This window comes from Ursus maritimus, unplaced genomic scaffold (genome assembly GCF_017311325.1).
Source record: "Ursus maritimus isolate PB19 unplaced genomic scaffold, ASM1731132v1 scaffold_21, whole genome shotgun sequence".
NCBI classification, from domain to species: Eukaryota; Metazoa; Chordata; class Mammalia; order Carnivora; family Ursidae; genus Ursus; species Ursus maritimus.
The window spans coordinates 10696838-10718837 of record NW_024424564.1 but is presented as its reverse complement, the minus strand read 5'-3'; the positions used below and the strand labels follow the sequence as shown (position 1 = coordinate 10718837).

Genomic DNA, 22000 nt, shown 5'->3' with positions numbered 1-22000 from the left:
ACTAAATACCACTGGAACAAAACAGAAAAGTGGCACCTGCCCTGGATGTGTACAGATTTGGAAAGACATGCAAGAGGACACACAAACTCGTGATGATCGCTGCTGGGAAGAAGGGTCATGATGAGGGGAGAGGCACAGCGGGTGGGACAATGTCACCGCAAACTGTGTTTAAGCAACGTGAATTTATGATTCATTTGTATAATTTTTCAAAAATAGAAAAATTAAAAGAACCTATAGATTTGAATAATATAATTAATGAGACAGAACAGATCTATGAGGAAAATAATGTAGAGAAAACAATTAGCATTTCTTCCTAAGTATACATGGGCCTTTCGAAAAAATTATGTGGGCACAGTAAGAGTAGAGAAATATACCCAATACATTTTCTCGCAACAAGTTTGAAAACTAAAATCATTTAAATAATTTTAAAAAGTGCCCAACCTGAAAATTTATGAAACAATTCTTAAAAATAGGAAGGAAATCCATGGAATTCATAGCATAAGACAAAACTGAAAACAAGACAAGCTAAATAACTGGTCTTCAGAAAAGCCTAATAAAATACCTAATTAATTTTTTTAAAAGCAGTACCTTCTTAGAAGTTTGGAAGTTTTTTTTGTTTATGACAATTTATATTAATCAGTGAAATTATCTTCATGGGACAGAGTATAATATTAAGTGGCTAAAGCATTTGTCAAAGGTAGAGGTAGGTAAGTGGAGGCATGAAGCAACAAAATGTAATGTGGTAATTCTACCAATGAGTGATTGTACTAATTTAGGGTGACCTAGGTCAGGTTTCCACACATAGGAAAAATTACCATCAATCCTTTAGTCTTGTTTTGAGATAAAAATATATAACAGTAAATATTAAAATGCATGCTTTGTGTTTTCTTAACTTTAAAAGGGAAAGCACTCTTCTTTTCTCAAATAGGCACTCGCTACCTTCAGAAGTGGATTTAAAACCAAAGGTCTTACTCATAATTCAAAATAGTTGTTTCCACCCAGAGCCTATTAAGAATGGAGGACTGCTTCCTCTGAGTCACTCCATTTGTGTTCCAATGTAATCTTTCCCCCCCACGCTAAAGAGGCAAAGTGCCCCCTGGCTCCCAGACGCCCTTAACACCTGAAAGTAGCAGCAGGTCTATTAGTAATCTGATCTGACAGGATGGATTCTGGCACCTGCTTCTTCTGGGTCCTGTTGCTGCCAAATATCATGGGGGTGTTACAGGTAACCTGTTCTGCGAACTAAAATGGATTCCCATAGCAGCAGGCTACCAACCACCGTGAACCATGCCCGATGGGCCCAGCAATTTGCCACAAGGAAAAGGAAATAAATCGCTCTCCACAACCTAAGCTGTTTTTGTCATCTAAATGAACAAAAGCTTTGAAAAATCCTGTAAATATATAAAATTAAAACATTCTATTAGGGACATATAGTAGTGCCTTACACATGAGAAAAACTCATTCACTGGTATGTGTTGCCAGCAGGAGTTGAGCTGACATTACAGGTATCTCTAATATGAAGACAGTGCATTCACCCCAGTCATTTACAAAAGGTACCAAATATTTTCTGAAAGCCTCTTATGTGCTAGGCATTAACTTAAGTGTCAAAGAGAAATGAAGAAAACAATGTTGCTGCCTTCATGAAGTCCACATCCTAATGGAGGTAGACGCACAAGAAGCAAATAAATATCTATTATATATATTTCCTGCCATGAGGAAAACCAATGCAGGATAATGAGAAAGTGATACAGGCTGGCTGGGGGAGGGGGAGGGTCTCTAAAGAGAGAAGACATTGAGCACACTACCGAAGGAGGCAGGAAAGCCATCCACACAGCTACCTTGGGGAAAGAGCATACTAGGCAGAGGAAGAACAGCAGAGGCCCAGAGGCTAAAATGTAGTGGGGGGGCAGGTAGTAGGATACAAGACTGGGGGAGGGGTAGTCAAGGTCCAGTGTATGTGCCGTCTTGTACCTCAAGAAAAGAACTGAGTTCTATTCAAAACATAGTAAGGAGTCATCGGAAGGTTCTAAGTAGAAGAGTAACGTCTAGTCCATTTTAAAAGGATTACTAGCTGATCTAGACGATGAAGCTGTATAAGGAGGACCGGGAAGTAAGGGAAGGACAGTTGAGGCTTCAACTAGAGTGTGGTCGAGGTGCAGGTGGTGAAAAGTAGGTAAAGACGAGCTGCCTGCTCCAACCCCCCTGCCAACCCTGTGTGCTACGAGCTTCTAACACGAAGCGTCTGTTCTGGCATTACGTAAAAGCCTTAGTTGTGGATACGAGATACCGCGTACAATGCCAGGGCTATCCTTGCCCAATGGAGGCTGGCCTGGAAAGTGAGGCACTGAGGTCTAGCCTGTGTCTAGACCCTACAGGTTATGTGCACTTGGCACAGAATCGATCTCTTTAAGAGAAGGGGCACCATTCCCAAATTCATATACAAGTGACTGTGGGCCAGCAGGAGCCCTGAGTAATTCCCTACTTTGTTGAATATGTAAGAGTATTAAGCTAAACTCAACTGAGGTGATTCAAAATATCATTATTTATCCTTTGATTATTCAAGAAATCTCTTCTGGATTAGATCTGAAGAAGTGACTGAGACTGAATATTGATTTTTATTTTTATTTTCTAAAGATTTTATTTATTTGAGAGAGAGCAAGAGAGAGAGAGAGAGAGCATGAGCAGGGGGTAGAGGGAGAAGCAGACTCCCCACTGAGCCGGGAGCCCCATGTGGGGCTCAATCAAAGGACCCTGGGATCATGACCCAAGCCAAAGGCAGACACTTAACTGAATGAACCACCCAGGTGCCCCTGAATATTGATTTTTAAATATTTGATAAAATACGAAAGTATCATTCATTGCCTTCCACTCCAACTCTATTTTTACAATACTCCAGACTATTTTTGACTTTCATTATCTAACCTATTAAGGTTAATAATTAGAATAAAGATTTATGTATAAATAAACCACTAAAGACTTTTCAAAATTTGAATGATACTTAAGTAGCATTTTGCAACACTAAAATTTTATCTTCATGAAAACCAGCATGCATCAGAAGAGAAAAATTTAGCTCAAGTAACTTGCTGAAGGTTCAAAACTATTTATGAAATCAACAGTATTCTATTATGAACTTTAGGAAGAATTTACTGTATCAGGAATAGCAGTAAGTAGGGGCTCAAATCTAGTCTAGTCTTATGCCCTATCGTTTTTTGCTTCTGGTCAGAAAGGGAGGCTAGAAGAGCTAGACAAATGTAGTATCTAAAAAAAAAAAAAAAAAAAAAAGTGAATATATCAGGACACGGAGAATAGCAGAAGGAAAGATACCGAGAACGCTCCTATGGTTTTCTCTGTTCAAAATACTGTACCAGATATTCAAGAATCCAGCATTTCCAGTTTCCCTTGGACAGATCATGAGGTCTGCAGAGGCAAAGCTGGTTACGCACGGTTTCTGCTATGCCACAGGATCAGGCCTCTGCCTCTCTGCTCACGTGATAGCTGCAGTATCCTTCCTTTCCCCTCAGCTCATCCAGCTTCTACCCCATTCTTGAGGAATCAGTCAAATGGCACACCTTTCAAGCATCCTGTCTAGACCTCTTCTAGGTAAAAGCAACCTTTTCTTTTCCTGAACGCACAAAATACTTAATCTGTGCTTTTCTTATGGCATTTAGTACTCCTGCAACTGATCTCAACCCAAGACACACATTTTAGCTCTCCAGCAGATTACAAGAAAATATCCAAAAAACCCAGCCCTACCTCAGATGAATTAAAATCAGAATCTCAGAGTGGAGCCCCGCATTTTTAAAAAGCCCCCCAGGTCACTTAAATAGATAGCTCAGAGATGAGGGCCACGGCTACTAGACTTATCTTTGTATTCTTGAGTTGAATACACATAAAATTAAATTTTTAGGTCCAGAATGAACATATTAAATCTGAAGAAACTGTTCACCCAACAGTCCAAGATTTCTATTCCCTAGTTAGTATTAGTATTTTCAGTCTAGGTTTAAATTATGGGATGTTCAGTTATAAGAACAAAGGTTATATAAGATCCATAGATGCTCCTATTCAGAGAAAGAACATTTGAAAAAAGACTTCTTCTTTTTAGCTGTACACAATGGTCAGAGCTTACCTCTCTAACATCCACCATCCACCCTCCATCAACAAACAACAAGACATTGTACATTTTCTCCTTCACATCGGCAGTTAGGGCATCCAAATGGCCTTTCCAAATAACATAATCCATCTGCAAAACAAACATAAGGCAGACATATTAACAAACTAAAATCAATAAATAATGTATTTGTAAAAGTACAGACAGGAACATTTACACGGAATATCATTCTAAAGAGCTGACTTTATGGAGGAGCATGCAACTCTTGATCTCTGGGTTGTGAGTTCGAGCCCTCCATGGGTGTAGAGATTACTTAAATAAATAAAACTTAAAAAAAAAATAGAGCTGACTTTGGGCAGCCAAATACAAAAATAACTATCAACAGATTGCAGTGGAATAAAACACTAAAATCTCAACCTCATAAATGAACATTAACGTCACCTGAAGGTATTTTTCATGTTTGGTTAATAATGTGCAGAAAACTAACTAAACAGATGGCTTTTTTTCAAAGACCATTAACAGAAAGATCACCTGTTATAGTAAGAATATAACTGCTGAAGAAATTATCTCTTTAAATATGACCTGATCAACCCAATTATATGGTCATAATCTTCAACAAATCAGGAAAGAATATCTAATAAGTAAAAGACAGTTTCTTCAATAAATGGTGTTGGGAAAAATTGGACAGCTACATGCAAAAGAATGTAACTGGACCACTTTCTTACACCAAACACAAAAATAAATTCAAAATGGATTAAAGACCTAAATGGGAGACCTGAAACCGTAAACATCCTAGAAGAGAGGGGTGTCAGGGTGGCTGAATCAGCGAGGCATCCAACTCTTGGTTTCAGCTTAGGTCATGATCTCATGGGTCGCAGGATGCAGCCCTGCGTAGCAACAGGCTCTGCACTCAGCGGGGAGTCTGCTTGAGATTCTCTCCCCCACCCGTACTCCCACCTGCACTCGCACTCTTGCGCTCCCTCAATTAAAATAAATAAATCTTGAAAAAAAATCCTAGAAGAGAGTACAGCCAATAAATATCTCAAAAACTGACCATAGTGGGGCGCCTGGGTGGCACAGCGGTTAAGCGTCTGCCTTCGGCTCAGGGCGTGATCCCGGCGTTATGGGATCGAGCCCCACATCAGGCTCCTCTGCTATGAGCCTGCTTCTTCCTCTCCCACTCCCCCTGCTTGTGTTCCCTCTCTCGCTGGCTGTCTCTATCTCTGTCAAATAAATAAATAAAATCTTTAAAAAAAAACTGACCATAGCAACATTTTTCTAGATGTCTCCAGAAGGGAAACAAAAGCAAAAACAAACTAATGGAACTATATCAAAATAGAAACCTGTACAGCAAAGGAAACAATCAACAAAACTAAAAGGCAACCCACTGAATGAGAGAAGATATTTGCACATGACATATCCGATGAAGGGCTAGTATCTAAAATTACATATAAAGAACTTCTGCAACTCAACACCAAAAAAATGAAATAAACCAATTAAAAAATGGGCAGAAGACCTGAACAGGCATTTTGCCAAAGAAGACATCCAGATGGCCAAGAAATAAAGGAAAAGATGCCCACATCACTCATCATCAGGGAAATACAAATCAAAACCACAATGAGGTATCACCTCACACCTGACTGGCTAAAATCAAAAACATAAGAAACAACAAATGTTGGTGAGGATGTGGAGTGAAAGGAACCCTTGTGCACTGTTGGTGGGAACACAAACTGGTACAGACACTGTGGAAAACAGTATGGAGGCTCCTCAAAAAGTTAAAAATAGAACTGCCCTATGATCCAGCAATTGCACTACTGGCGGTTTACCCAAAAAATACAAAAACACTAATTCAAAGGGATACATGCACCCCTATGTTTATTGCAGTGTTATTTACAAAAGCCAAGTTATGGAAGCCCCCAAGGTTCCTTCCACAGATGAGGGAAGGTGGGTGGGGGGATGAGTGAAATAGGTGATGGGGATTAAGGAGTGCACTTGTGATGATCACTGGGGGATGTATGGAAGTGTTGCATCACGATGCTGGACAACACCTGAAACTAATGTAAGACTGTATGTTAACATACTGGAATCAAAATTAAAAAAAAAAAGTCTGAAAAAAATAAATATATGACCTGTATTTTTAAAATGCAATAGGTAGGTCTTGTCTATATTCAACTTACTTCGTATTTCTTTTCTTTGTGTTCATGAGCCACTTTCTCAGTAAAAGTTGCTTGAGGTATCAAAGTAGGTTTCTGTGGAGCTGAATTCATATGCTTAAACCACTCATTAAAGGTTTCATTGGCTTCCTAAGATGTAAAATAAAATAGAAAAATACAAAACAAACACAAGTTTTCATATGTTCTACGCAGTTTTTAAAATTTGGTTCTTAGGGGCGCCTGGGTAGCACAGTCGTTAAGCATCTGCCTTCGGCTCAGGGCGTGATCCCAGCGTTCTGGGATCGAGCCCCGCATCAGGCTCCTCTGCTAGGAGCCTGCTTCTTCCTCTCCCACTCCCCCTGCTTGTGTTCCCTCTCTCGCTGGCTGTCTCTGTCAAATAAATAAATAAAATCTTTAAAAAAAAAAATTTGGTTCTTAGAAGTAATTTTGCAACATCAAAAAACAGAACTGTTCGATATTTATTTTTTGCACACAAAAAAATCATTGTGAATAAATATTTTGTCAACTGGTAAATACCAGCAAGGTACACGTATATTGTGTTTTCTGGCACCTACTCCTAACTCAAGCACTCCAGTCATATAAGTATCTTGCCATTTACTGCTCTATGATGTACGCACATTTACTTGTCTGTCTTCTTGACTAGCCCATTAGCTTCTAGAGGGCAAGGACAGACTGCTATCCACAGATGTAGCCCTAGAATCTAGCCTGATGTAATTACTTCATTATTTGTTGAATGAGTTTTAAGTATGTTGTTATTTTAGGTATAACAAATTTACATTATCGTACCTTTCTCAGTTATTGCCCCCCACAAAAGAAATATTAAAGTTGATAAAAGCATTCAAAGAATCTTAAGAAAACTAAGTTTCAGACATCACACACTCTCTACCATGTGAGAAATTCTTGGTCGGTCGGCATTAATTAGAAGCTTATGCTGATGAAAGCCAGACCACGATTTCAATGCTCCTGTGGATCAGTCAGTACCACAGTCACAAGGGAGATAAGCCAAGAAGTCAGTCACCACTTCTGGAAAAACAGTTCAAAGTCTGAGAGTGAAATCAGAAAAATCATCATGAAGATAGAAACATTTGTGATTTTCTTTATCATCTCACCAAATAAGCTCTAATGCACAAATGTTCTCTGATAGCATTATCATCTTCAGCGGGAAGCGGACTTTCCATTCCTTGTTCCTCCCACTGATTATAGATCTCCGCTATAGAATCTTGAGGAATTTTCACAAACACTTCTTTTGCAGCTTCATGCTTTTTTGATGCTGTGAAAAAGATACACAATTTTCAATATATGTGAATTGCAATATAGTGGTTTCTAAAGGAGTCAAATTAATTGGTTTGCAACTTTTACAGTCACCTATAAGCATTTCGAGTCCCAAAGTACTTCTGTTAAAGGTCTGGGTGATTCCTTCTACTTAACGGCCAGGCTTTTTCCTTATTTCAATGTGTCCAGTCACAAAAGGATTCATTTAATGCAGTTGCTTTTACCAACTTTTGTGTCTTAAGGCAACTACATTTTTCAAAAGCCTTGAGATGATATGAAAAACTGATTAGGACAATGATAACATTAAATGTTTTGTTTCGTAATACTAGGCTCTTGATATGTAAGAATGGTGGTTTTGTCATCTGCCCTCCCCTCCCCCATTGGAACATTAGAAAAACAAAAAAACACAACGAAACAAAATTTAAGAATATACAGGTTTGAACAAAAACTTGAAAAAATAATATTAAAATAAAGCATACCCAAGAATTTTCTCATTATCGCATTGCCTTGTTTAAGTGCTTCTGCCCTCTGTGCTGGGTCAAATACCAACCAGTCAATCACGTCAATTTTTAAACGGTCCTCCTATTCATTTAATTGGAAAAAAAAGAAACATCAATTGTGCTTTTTTTCTAATATATTCTGCAAATTAGTAGAATTAACTTACGTCTGCACTTTAGTAAGCATGATTTTCCCTCAAGTTATCCGAAATTTTGAAAGAATCTAGCTTTCCTTAGTTTCTTCTCACACTTAGTAACTCTATCAAATTATTAAAAAGGGACGCCTGGGTGGCTCAGTCGGTTAAACATCTGACTTCGGCACAGGTCATGATCTCAGGGTCCTGGGATCGAGTCCCACGTTGGGCTCCTTGCTCAGGAGGGAGCCTGCCTCTCCCTCGACCTGCCGCTGCCCGGGTTTGTATGCTCACACTCTCTCTCTCTCCCTGACAAATAAACAAGTAAAATCTTAAAAAAAAAAAAAAAAAAGCTGAAAAAAAATTACAAAAAAAATCTTACTGGAGTGTGAATCTGGAATTATGTCCCACCAACTTAACTGCTCCTCCTCCTCCTCCTCTAAAATGTTTTGCTTTCTGAAAATAGGGTAAGTAATCTACTTAAGAGTTAGTGATTGATCATGTATCTAGAATAATCCAATGAGCAAAAATCCAATGCTCACTTTTTTCTGTTAAAGAAGCTTCCTTTAGCACAATACTACTGTAAGTAATTTAAATCCCTTACATAAGACCTTAAGTCTGCTGCCAATTTTTAAAATTTAGAAGGTTTCGGATGACAAAGAAAAATTCTTAAAAAAAAGAAAGGAGCCAGAGTATGTTAAGGTGGAAGTTCACCAAAGAGCCACATGAGGGATTATTAGGAGTTACGCACACATCTCCTCTGCCCCTCACGTTACCTCAGTAGTGCTGGTATCTAGGGCGGGGGCCACGTCATGATGACTGAATTCACCATTATCTTTCTTCCGGATATTCTCGACTACAGTCTTTGTTATAGCTGCAATATCCAAATCTAAGGAATTTTTTAAAGAGACAAAAACAAGAATTAATCATTCACACTAATATTCTCTAAATAGTCACAATGATTTGGTAAATTAGAATAAAAATTTTTTAAAAATATAACATGTAAAGTATGAAAGACATTATAAAATTATAAAAGGAAATGCCATAATGGGGATATTTTACACATGAGTTACAGAAGTTATTTTATTCCTAAAACAGAATTTCATCAAAAATCTCATTCTTTTTCTCTCAAGAGAAATAAGATTTAAAACTAGAAAGATAAATGTTACTAATGCCAAAATGATAACTTGCCTGTGAAGCCCAACAAAAAGTTCTCAACCATTTTTACCTGCTTCTTTAGCCAGCTCCAGGCAACGGTGGCGCTGCTCAAATTCTGTAACACCTTCCAAAAATAATGCATACTGGGCAACAGCTAGGTCTTGAGGCAAATGACAGGTATAAAATGCTATGAGATTTGTATGCTTCTCATTTATTAAAAGCTAAAAAACAGAAAAAGGCCAAAGTATGTCAATGATAGAACAGGTTCTGGGATCAGCAGTGCTTTTTAAAAAATTCACTTTAAAATTTCAAACATTTACAAGAGATTCATATAGACGTGGATTTATGGTACTGAACAGAATGACTTTAAATTCCAAATAAAATATACTTATGATAATTAAAAGATCTCTTACAGATTCTGACAACTTTCCTGCCACTGAGCATTAAAACATTACCATTCTGATTTTTGTTTCCACCAAAACGGTAAAAAAAAAAAATCAAATTGTGGATTCTTAAAGTTTACCTGTATGTATGTCTTTAAAACTTCAATGGAAACTTCTTCCTTTGTAGAAAAAAAAAGATAAATTATAAACACGATTGCTTACGTGTACCAGCAATAAATCTAATAAAAATTCTGCTATTAAATGATTTAATGATTTTAATATTTACTATGGAGCAATGACTATATGTTAGGTAGGCTAAGTGCTTAGCAGAGTTTATGTGCTGTCCAATTTAACCTTCCATAACTCTTTGTGGGTGGTTACTATCACTGTTCACAAGTTACAGAGGAAGAAACTAAGAGTTTCTAAACTAAGAAACTACGGAGGTTTTATTTACCCAGAATTATATACTAGAAGCTGGGGAGTAAGGACGTAAGCCCAGGACTTACTCCAAAGCCCCAGCTTTCAACTACTGTATCATTTTGCCTTCTACATGTACTGACTAAAATGTTATTATCATTTAGGAAAAAGAAACAAAAAGAAAAAAGAAAACAAAGATTTGAAACCTCACATAGAAAAAGTCTGGTTCAGTTAGCTTAGCTGGCTGATTTAGAGTTGGGTACTGACGAAGATAAAGTTATGAATTTATCAAAAACCACATAGGGGCGCCTGGGTGGCTCAGTCCAGTTGAGCATCTGACTTCAGCTTGGGTCATCATCTCAGGATCCTGGGATCCAGCCCCACATCCAGCTCCCTGCTCAGCGGGGAGTCAGCTTCTCCCTCTGTCCCTCCCCCTGCTTGTACACGTGCATGCTCTCTCTCTGAAATAAATAAAATCTTTAAAAAAATTACTTGAAACACAAATACAACCACTGGTATTCTGCATCCATAAAATAGAGCCCCAAAGGGTCACCCATAGCGAGTTATCATAGAATGACCATACTAGACTATATAGAAGATTTCTATACCAGGGCACCAGGGTGGCTCAGTCAGTTAAGGGTTTGCCTTCATCTCAGGTCATGATCCCAGGATCCTGGGATTGAGCCCTGCGTCAGGCTCCCTGCTCAGCAGGGAGTCTGCTTGTTGCTCTCCCTCAGTCCCTACCTTCACTTGTGCTCTTTCACTTTCTCTCAAATAAAATCTTAAAAAAAGACTTCTGTACCCTTACCACCATTTCTAGAAAACAATGGCAAAAAAGTAGCATGTTTTCCTAATAAGAGGCATATAGCATCAGCCTTGCAAAGGACAGTCAATTGTTCTTTATTTACTTTGATCTGTAGTCCCAGAGTATGAAAAAACAAAATGAGGTGAGTCATGAAGCGGAGGAGGTGTCCAGGTAGATTGTTTCTGCTTTTGGAAAGCCATTTGTTAAATTCATTCATCAAACCTACAAGCCGTCAAAGCAAAAATTCAATAACAGGGATAAATATGAAAAGAACAGAAATAAACATTACTAAGGATATTTACTGTATTCCTATAGTACTACGAAATCACTACCTCATTGTTAATAACCCCATATAAAACAGACCCAGGAGTAAGTTCAAACTCTATTATCTAGCAATTAATTAACAGCTGCATTCAAATACGCTGATATAAAGATTATAAGATGTGGTGAGTCATGCACTGTTTTGATAACTTTTTACAAAATTGCCATAACAAAGAACTCATAGAAAGCAAAACAAAGGTATAGTATCTTACCATCAGTGTCTCCCAGGATAAGGAATTTTTGAACAATATGATAATGTTCTTGATTCTCTTCCAAAACTCTCTGAAAAAATGTTTACATTTTCCATAAATCTCCCAGTGGTCATTCTACAGTACGTATTATTAGTAAACGAAAACGTCAACTTTTGAAACAACATAAAGAAAAAGTTGCATATGAGGTGTCTTAGGAGATCAAAACAAATTTGAGAAAGATAATGGCTTTGGGATATAGTCAAGCTGAACGATCTTTGAAAGCAGAGAACTGTGGTAAAACAATTTAATGTCTGTGAATATTATTAAACTTTTATTTTTATGTTTTACCACCGTTTTTCTTGGCACTCCATAGTGAGCCAGAAAAGGAAGGGCACATGTAACTTAAGCAAAACAAACTATAAGATTTCCTCGAACATGAACAACAGTTCTTGAAAGCATTCCTTGCGTATTCTCTTCTGCACACGGCACCAAGTGTAACAGAAACCACCAAAATAGTGATTAGACACAGAGTAGAAAAAACTACAAGTGACCTGCTGTTGCATTGTTTGGAAGCAAATAGTTTCTTTCTTTTTTTGTCAAATATATATTAATTTTAATTTTGTTATCTAAATTTTCTTTCAGCATTCATTCTTGTTTACATTCAAATCTTTGCTCCATCTGAACTGATTTTAAAATGTGGCATGACGTAGGGATTTACTCGGTTTTCCTCCGGACAGGAAGTCAATCATGCCCATACCGTGTATGTAAATAAACCATCCCTCCTCCTTTGAAATGAAAGATCACCTCTGTCATCTATTAAGTGCTAATTCATTATTTGGATCTAATAAAGACTTCTGTGTTTCACTGATCTATTCATTCCTGTGCTAACTGCATACCGTTGTTGTATAATTATATTGTTTTATTATTGAATAAGGCCAAGTACTGCATAGTATTATTTTTTTCCAAATTTTCTTGCTGTCTTGCCATTCTAACTTACTCTTCTACTTGTAAAATTTTCTGTTCAGAAATAATCCCCCAAAGTATTAGGTTTCTATGTTAATTTTGGAATGCCTAATATTTACATCAAATCCTCTCACCCAGGAACATGGTACATCTATTTACTCATGTCTTCCAATAAGATTTTATAGTTTCTTTATGAAAGTCCTCAAACCCCTAGTTAATTTTATCCTATATATCTTATATTTTTAGTCAATAATTTAATGGGACATTTTTTGGGGGGAGCACTAAATCCTTTTCTAATTAGTTGTGTAAAGTACAGACGGGCTATGATTTTTTGGGGTAACTTTGTCTTGAATTCAGGTACTTAAAAAAGCTCTCATTAATTCTTATTAATTCTTTTATTAATCCTAATAACTGATTGAATCTTGAGTTTCTAGATTTACACTTTTATCATATGTAAATATTCCCCCCTTTCTAATATTTATATCTATTCCTTTACTTGTTTTATTTTCAATTAGCTAGAATCTCCAAAATAACAGACTGGTAATAAACACCTGACAGAAGAAGCATTAATTTCTTTACTATACAAAGAGGTCATATATAGTAATAAGGAAAAGATAAAACTCAACAAGAAAATAGGTAAAAGATCTGAATAGGAAATTCACAAATGGTCAATAAACACCGGAAAACTTGCTTAGACTGATGAATAGACAGGGAAGTAAGAGTAGGACAGTGAGTTCCTAATTCCCACCTAATCTGATGGATTAGCAAAAAATTCAAAGTGTGAAATTTGGGACTGGTGAGAATGCAGGGAAATGGCCACATTAGTAAATTACTTATGGGAGTATGAATTAAATGCTACAATCAGGTAATTAATTTAATATACATCTACCCCTTACCTCAGCAGTCCTGCTTTTAGGACACTTATCCTAAAACAGGACTAGCAGGTAAGCATATATGTATATAAGAATGTTCACTGCAGTGCTAGAAACAACCTAAATACCATCAAAAGAGGAATGATTAAAAAGAATAAGTCAGTTTACATTAAATCTACATCCACTAACTTGGAAAAAGTATCATTAAATGAAAAAAACAGACACAAAAAGCAAACAATTGGGATGCCTGGGTGGCTCAGTCAGTTAAGCATCTGACTCTTAATTTCAGCTCAGGTCATGATCTCAAGGTCATGAAACTGAGCCCTGTGTCTGGCTCCATGCTGGGGCTCTGCGCTGGACATGGAGCCTGCTTAATATTCTCTCTCCCTCTGCCCCTCCCCCCCATGCAATCTCTCTCCCTCTCTCTCAAAAAAGTAAATTAAAAAAAAAAACCAAAAAACAACCCCCCCCCCGCCAAGTTGTAGAGTAATGTATGTAGTATGATGCAAAAAAAACAACAACAAAAATCAAAATCCTACCTTGGAATATCCACATTATTTACACATATTTGTAAGAGTATAGAGAAGGATATGGAAGACTACATAGCTATATATTTTATTACCCCTGGGGGGTGAGAATAATCATAAAGTGGTTAGGAGGAAGTTATTATATAGGTTTTATTTACATCTCTGGATTATTTTGTTACATACTTCAGTTATTTAAAATTATTTAGAATATTACTTAAAAATATTAGATGATTTTAAGATCTAGGAAAAGTCTTGTTAATTTTCCATTAATATTTTTCGTTTTCCAAAGAGGGATAAGTTAGCTTACATGCATACCCTTGTTTTTAGATGAAACCAATCCTGAACCAAAGAGGCAGAAATGATGTATCATTTAAATATGCAGTTAAGTCTCTTCCTTTTAAAGAATGTCTCTCATTTAGGGGCGCCTGGGTGGCTCAGTCGGTTAAGCGTCTGCCTTCAGCTCAGCTCATGATCTCGGGACCCTGGAATCAAGCCCCGAGTTGTGCTCCCTGCTTAGTGGGGAGTCTGTTTCTCCCTCTCCCTCTCCCTTTCCCTCCCACCACACTTGTGCTCTCTCTCAAATAAATCTTAAAAAAAAAAAAAAAAAAAGTCTCTCATTTAGATAAGAGGTAAGGAAAAGAAGAGAAAATATAACAAAGTTTCATATATTTTTTTGCCTTTCAGATACACGACACAATAGCATAACATTGTTTCCTATTCCGGTTATCCTAAAATGTTTCTACTAATATTTACCTTTTTATCAGTGGCTTGAAGTTCTTCAAATACCTTTTCTAAGGTCCAACTTTAAAAAGAAAACAGAAAAGGGATAAAACAATATTAATAAGGGTTACAAAATAAAACTTTACAGAGCATACTGCAAATCACCAGGACAAAAAAACAAAACTCACTTTGTTTCCAAATATTCCCTAGGGAGTTCTTCAGTTTCATCTAGATTCACTACTGACGTCCGGATCTCCTGTTCTACCAAACTGTCCACCATCACCCGAAAGTAGGCCCACACTGTGTCTTCCCAGGTGTCACAGACAGGAAGCAGCTTTTTTTCCCCATGCCAAACCAGAAACACATACACAGTCAACAAGGGGCGGGGGCGGGGGGGGGGAGGAAGAAGTTACTACTATTGATATGACCATAAAGTCATTTTAAAGACATAAAACATAGTGGATTGTAAAATACCATATCATATAGCCCTTTACTTCACCCACACCACATCTTCTAAAAAGTTTGGACTATTAAGATTTTTTTCCTTACTCAGTTCACAACAGCATCAATTTTCCATGTTGATATAAGATGGTGTTTCAACTAATTATTCTAACATCCCTCAAATAGCTATAAAATGCAGGGCAGTGGTGGGGTTTCCAAGAAGCACAACACACACACACACACAAGACAATCCCAACAGTCACTCCGCCTTAGTGGTACACTTCCGTATAAACCTATCGGCACTATAAGTCATCAATAAATGTGTGTTGTAAAAAAATATATGTATGTATTGTAATTAAATTTACAATTCTTAGAAATTAAAGTCTGATTCCATGTACTAAAACATCACCTGGTGTACGACATACATGAAATTAAGCAGCTCAAGTCACTATTCTATTTCATGATTATCGCTGTCACTGCCACTCTTAGAAAGTAGCTTAAGCTTATAAAATTTATTATATATGATTATTAGAATATGTATCTGATTTTGTTCCACAGGAAAAAAATAGAATTAAAATAGACTACATACCTGCTTGAGATTCCCACTTAAAGCTGCATAAATTGCCCTCTCGTATCTATTAAAAAGCTCCTGAAATACAATGAGTATAAATATGAAATGATGTTTTTCTTAACATGTCAATTTTTTTCATCATCTGGAATTTTACAATGTCTTCTAAACTGAACTTATTTATTCACTTGATAGTTTCTAAACGTTAGTTAGAGATCTAGTGGGTCAATAAGGACTCCTTGGTTTGCTGATATAGTCGGTGCTGAAATCTTCAGGAAAAATCATCTAAGTTTCAAATACAGGACGAAAGATCCAACTCTAATGATTACTTATCATAGTCAAATTTTATTCCAGATAGAACCGGGGTAGATGTTTTCCTCTAGGAAGTTCCTAAATACCTACACTATTTGATACTTACCTAAGAACATCAAAACAAGGCACCTGGGACCCGTCCTGCATCAGTTTGCATTTAATTCCTAAGCAGGACTAATTATATTCACCAAATTAGTCCATTTTACTATCAGATTCTATTGATGGCATTTCCTGTTTTCTTATCATCTAAATAAGAGGCTTTGCTTTCACTATATACCTGAGACCTCCTCTGCATTTGTTTCCAATCATTCTCTTGACCACTCTTGTTCCCTTCCTTTCCACTATCAATATTATCCTGGGACAGGCCCTTAATACTTAGTGTCTGAATAATTCCGACAGGCTCCTAACTAGTTTCTCAGCCTTTGGTCCATTCCATTTTTGAGCCTATTTTTCACTGTCATGCTAATCTTCTTAAAGCACTGTTGCCGTGTGCCCTTGAGGTTTTGCTGGTTCACTACTACCTATGATATACTCCTTTAGAGCAACACTTGAGGACCACTAGCGCCTGTTCTTGATTTATCTTTTTCAATCATCTTTTCCAGTAGTTCTGTTACAACCTTTGTTTTGAAAATGTGAATTTGTGCCAGTGCAACTGATCCACCAAGGAACAACTTAAACGTAATGCAAATTTCCCATAATGCACAATTTCATCTACAAGAAGTACTAGGTGGACGCAGACAACCACACCTAGCTGAATGGAGCCCGTTATAAATACACAAAACTAACATACCTCACACATCTACCTGCTACCTCACTTCATTAGGTGTATTGCAAGCTAACTCCATCCATATCAAGTGTTACAATTTTCATTTTAATTTCAGCTAACTTCCTTCTACACCTCACAGTAACTCACAAGCTGCAACCCCCGACACTCAATTCCACAAGTAAACGTCAGTGCTTTTTCAAGGTAAAGTGCTGCATTTATTGTAGTGTTTGTGTATTTTCTGTTTAACGGTGTTTCGTTAAGTTTTTATCTTGTGATGTCTCACCAATGGTTTTTTCGTACCGTGCTTGCAACTCTATTTTCCCCAAAAGGCCTGTGGGTTTTCTGCGCAATTTTGCGTGCTGTAGTGATTTTTAAGGAATGCACAGGTCACGTGGTGTCGTAACAGAACTGACTCTATTTCCTTTGGTGAGCTTTCTGTTCCTCCCTGATAGACCTCCCACCTTCCCTTGGGCTTTCCAACTTACACATCCTACCGAGAATTCCTTCCTCTTCTTTTCAAACCCAACAACTAATTTTTTAAAGTGCAATTCAATTCACTCTCCGGGGAAGTCCGTTTTAGCCCAAATGCTTATTTTCTGAATTCATTTGGTACCTCTTTTGTATTTTTGCCTTTTATCAGTGTTTCTTAGTGTCTGAATAATTCTGATTAGTAGGTAAGCCTGCCCACCCCTATTTTTCAATCTGATCAGAAGTTTTTTGAAAACAGGGCGCCTGCCTGGCTTAGTCAGTAGAGCATGCAACTCAATCTCAGAGTTGTGAGTTTGAGCCCCACACTGGGTGTGGAGCCTACTTTAAAAAAAAAAAAAAAAGAGCTTTTTTGAAAACAGAAACTTAGTCTTATACCACTCTGAATGTTTCACAGCACCTTCAGCAGGCTTGCAATTAATTAAAAATCAGTATCAGTAAAGATTTTCTTGTATCTTACATCTTCTGCCATTCTCCAACAACTTATTTTCCAAATGATTCTATATGGATTCCCTTCTACAGGTTCTAATTCTGTTCCTATAAAACAGTGAAAGAAATAAAAATTTATAGTTTAAAATAGAGAACTCCTTATTTCAACAATTTCTAAAAACAAAAGCTGTGCTTCATAAAGACTGGCATTTAGAACTAAATATATCCCCAATTCTCAGAATCAAATCTACTAAAATACCTCCATTCACATTAGGGTCATGATAGAGTTTCCAGCCTTCAAGTGATGCAGCTCTCCATGCCTGACCACAACGTTTACAGAGCCGTTGTGCCTTTAGAAACAAAAAAGAGCAGTTAGTCATCTAGCCAGTGCAGTACTGGAAAAGTATCTGTACCTAACAGAAAAGTATATAAGCAATATATGACAGGATTAGATAAAGAACGATGTTTCAAAGGACAATGCAGACAACTAGTAATGGCATTTCACTTTGCCACAAGCATGCATGTCTTTCTGTGGTCTCCGCCTTTCTTCCCTTCCCTAATACTCCCTTTACTCTTTGATTTTGGGCTTCCTAATTGGCTCCCATGGTGCCCACAAGCATTTAATTCTGCTAGAAACAAATGGGGCTAAAGATGTTGATGACCCCGATTCACACTAAAGTATTACGAAAACAGAGTTAGTCTCTATAATGACAAGGCACTAGTGCTCATTCAGCCCACTGATATTTATGTTAACTGTGACCAAGCAGATGAGCTTAGACTACCAGCAAAATATACCAGTGAGATAGATACAACACCTCTTTAGGAACTGTCTTTTCCCCATTTAGTTCATATGGTTTGGGTAAGATCCTATGATCCCACCTCTGAAGTCTAAGATTAGGGATGTGATCTCAGAGGAATTACTACTCCCAGCGCTCCTGCTGGAGATACACATCTTTTGAGTCCCCGGATCCTGCTTGAAACCAGATATAACCGTCTATACTTCCCTGTTCCACAAACCAATCAATTCCTCACTTGTAAATAACCTGAGTCGGGTTTTTATCACTTGAACCTAGAGAACTCGATTAATATAACCAGTTAAAGAATATCCTACCCCAAACATCGGGCTATTAAAATTCTAAAAGCTCTGTAGTAACATGGAAAAATGCTTTGTTTTGACATACTATCTAAAAAAGGAAGGGGGGCGCCTGGGTGGCACAGCGGTTAAGCGTCTGCCTTCGGCTCAGGGCGTGATCCCAGCGTTATGGGATCGAGCCCCACATCAGGCTCCTCTACTATGAGCCTGCTTCTTTCTCTCCCACTCCCCCTGCTTGTGTTCCCTCTCTCACTGGCTGTCTCTATCTCTGTCAAATAAATAAATAAAATCTTTAAAAAAAATAAAAAAAAAAATAAAAAAGGAAGGATAAAAACTGTATATAGAATCTTGAAAACATTTTTTTAAGCAAAATAAATCAGATACAAAAGAACAAATACTGCATGATTCCAGTCACGTGGAATAGCTAGAATAGGCAAATTCAGAGAGACAGAAAGTAGATCAGAGGTTACAGGGGCTGAGGGAAGGAAGAAATGGGGAGTTACTACATAATGGTTACAGAGTTTCTGTTTGGGTTGATGAAAAGGCTTTTGGAAACATAGTGGTGAGGATTTCACAAAGTTGTAAATGCAATTAATGGCACTGAAATGTACACTAAAAAATGGTTAAAATGACAAATTGTGATATTTGTGATATATATATTTTATCACAGTAGGAAAAAAAGAATAATGCAATGTATCAAAACTACTGACTTGTGTATTTTAAATACAAGATAAAGGATGAATTATATGGTATGTGAATTATATCTCAATAAAGTTGTTATAAAAACCTCAATGTATTATACTATGATTATGTTCAAAAGAGGTAAAAAAGAAAGGTCTTATCAAAAGATAACAAACACAAGTACTGGCAAGGATGTGGAGAAAAGGGAACCCTTGAGCACCGCTGCTGGAAATGCAAACTGGTGCAGCCACTGTGGAAAACAGTAAGGAGGTTCCTTAAAAAATTAAAAATAGAAAAATCATATGATCCAGTAATTCCACTTCTGGGTATTTATCTGAAGAAAACAAAAACACTAACTTGAAAAAATATACACACCCCCATGTTCACCGAAGCATTATTTACAATAGTCAACATATAGAAACAACCTAAGTGTTCACCAATGGATAAATGGATAAAAAGATGTGGGGTGTGTATATGTATGTATATATATATATATATATATACACACACACACAATGGAATATTATTTGGCCAGAAAAGAAAGAAATCTTGCCATTTGCACCAACATGGGCGGACCTAGAGGACATCATGCTAAGTGAAATGAGTCAGACTAAGAAAAATATCATGTGACCTCCCTTATTATATTTGGAATTAAAAAAGTAAACAACAAAAGCAGCTCATAAATACAGAGAACACTGGCTGCCAGAGGTGGGGGTTGGGAGAAATGGATGAAGGGGGGTCAAAAGGTAACAGTAAAAAAGGAAAAGAAAAAAAATCCTGTTCTCTTGTCAAGTGTTTTTGAGGCTCTAATACTTAGTTTCTTCATATGTGAGGTGAAAATGTTAATAATGGGAGTTCTCATTTATTGAATATTTACTATGAGCCAGACACTATGAGGTACTTCACATGAATTACTTCACTTGATCCTCATATGAACCTAAAGAGAGAGGTGCTAATTATGTGCCTGTTCAACAGATGAGAAAATTGGGGCCCAAAGGTGATTAGCTTACTCATGGACTCACAATGAGTGGCAGAGCCAGAGTGACCACACTGTAATAGAATAGGCATGAACTGGGATCAGAGTCTTGCATTCCAGCCTTGATTATTTCACTAATCCTGTGACCTTGGAAGTCACCCAAGATCTCTGGGTTTCAGGGTTATATTATTGTTTGCTTGTAAATGGAAACGATGGAAAATATGGACTTTATGGAAGCCCTTGCTGTCTCTAAGAAAAAAAAAGGCAGGAAAAAAAAAAAGAGTGCTCTAGTAAATAATAATAATAATAGTAATAATAATGATAATAACAAAACCCCACTACCTGTGGTTACGTAAAGGTAGTGGGACCTTAAGAGATTTTGTTTTTCAAGGCTGCAGTAATGTGATATTTTTGTTTTCTGTTTTTTAAAATACAACCTTATTTGCCACTGTTATTTCCCATATCACCAGACAGAGTGGCTGGAACTCAAATATTTTCTGAATAAATGAGTATATAATAACCACTTCTTTTCTTAATTAAAAAATAAGAATAATGCTTAATAATTCAGGACTTACTACCATAAGAAATTACAATAGTTTGAACTAACATAGATCTACCTAAAGAACATCACCAAGGAGACTGCAAAACAGGTGCCACCTATTACCCCAAGCTTGAAGTGCCTACGCATCAGACTGCCCACCTCAAGAGTCAGCAAAACCATCCAGTAAGCTAACGAATTAGATCCTTCACATTCTATACATAACATCTTAACTACCACAAAAAAAATTTTAAAAAGTGAGATTTTAAGGAAGAAGTCTGTGGGCCATTCAAGGGTAAACAGTGTCACCTAGAAGAGCAATTAGGGTCAGGTTCATTCTTAACTCTTAAAAATCAGAACTAAAAATAAGGGGGTTAAGCCCAGGGTATGCAGTACAATACAGGGAGGCAAAATATGACTTCTTAAAAAGAATCTATCAGAGTTGCACAAACAAGAATGCACTGCTTTCTGCAGCAATGTGTTTCTTATCACCGGAAACGTTCAAACAGGAAGTAGATCCAGAAATATTGTGGAAGAGATTACTACATCGAGGAGACACAGTAGGTGGTCACAAAGATCCCTTCCAACTTAAATAATCTATGACTTTGAAACCGAAGAAGCAGGGATGTATGACTTACCTCTTCTGTCATTCCAGCACGGATTAAAGTGAAAAGATACTTGAGTAATCTGACTTCATCTTCTCTGTCCAGATCATCAAGGGGCATTTTCTGTCTAATGGGAGCATCAGGGTCCTACCAAAAAAACCAAACCAAATCAAACCAAAACAAAAAACATCAATGATAAATTCTTTGTAGCCACGTACATTTTGGACATCACCGAGATGATAAATCTCCTGAGTTTATATACTGAAATAAATTTATTTACAATTTAGTTAAGTAACAAGGGGAGTGAAAGTATCACAGGTGTTCCAGAGAGCCACACAACTGTCTGCTGCCCATTCAGAACAAACTCTGTTGGTCCACAAAGGTACATGCCTCGGTCAGGCAAGGCGGTAACACCACTATGGCAGCCTAGCCAGACAATTCTAAAACTGCTACTCATCATTCAAGCTGACATGAGCTGTACCCTGTTGTAGCAATTACACGCCCAAGTTAATTCTCAACAGAAATAGGCCTAGATGGAGAATGAGCACAGAGGAAAAACTGAA

General features: G+C 37.2%; 1 protein-coding gene across 2 annotated transcripts in view; it reads right to left on the bottom strand.

Moving 5' to 3' along the window:
- Positions 1 to 22000, bottom strand: part of NUP107 (nucleoporin 107) — a 48320-nt gene that overhangs the window by 1066 nt on the left and 25254 nt on the right. For both annotated transcript variants that reach the window (XM_008684263.2, XM_008684264.2), the window contains 15 exons: positions 21471 to 21584; positions 17804 to 17894; positions 17576 to 17652; positions 15573 to 15632; positions 14731 to 14876; positions 14576 to 14624; positions 11482 to 11551; positions 11052 to 11170; positions 9867 to 9905; positions 9414 to 9564; positions 8962 to 9074; positions 8034 to 8136; positions 7392 to 7552; positions 6286 to 6411; positions 4127 to 4240 (listed from right to left, as the gene is read on the bottom strand). In XM_008684263.2, the coding sequence (XP_008682485.1) occupies positions 4127 to 4240; positions 6286 to 6411; positions 7392 to 7552; positions 8034 to 8136; positions 8962 to 9074; positions 9414 to 9564; positions 9867 to 9905; positions 11052 to 11170; positions 11482 to 11551; positions 14576 to 14624; positions 14731 to 14876; positions 15573 to 15632; positions 17576 to 17652; positions 17804 to 17894; positions 21471 to 21584 (1533 nt within the window). The remainder of the gene's footprint in view (positions 1 to 4126; positions 4241 to 6285; positions 6412 to 7391; positions 7553 to 8033; positions 8137 to 8961; positions 9075 to 9413; positions 9565 to 9866; positions 9906 to 11051; positions 11171 to 11481; positions 11552 to 14575; positions 14625 to 14730; positions 14877 to 15572; positions 15633 to 17575; positions 17653 to 17803; positions 17895 to 21470; positions 21585 to 22000) is intronic.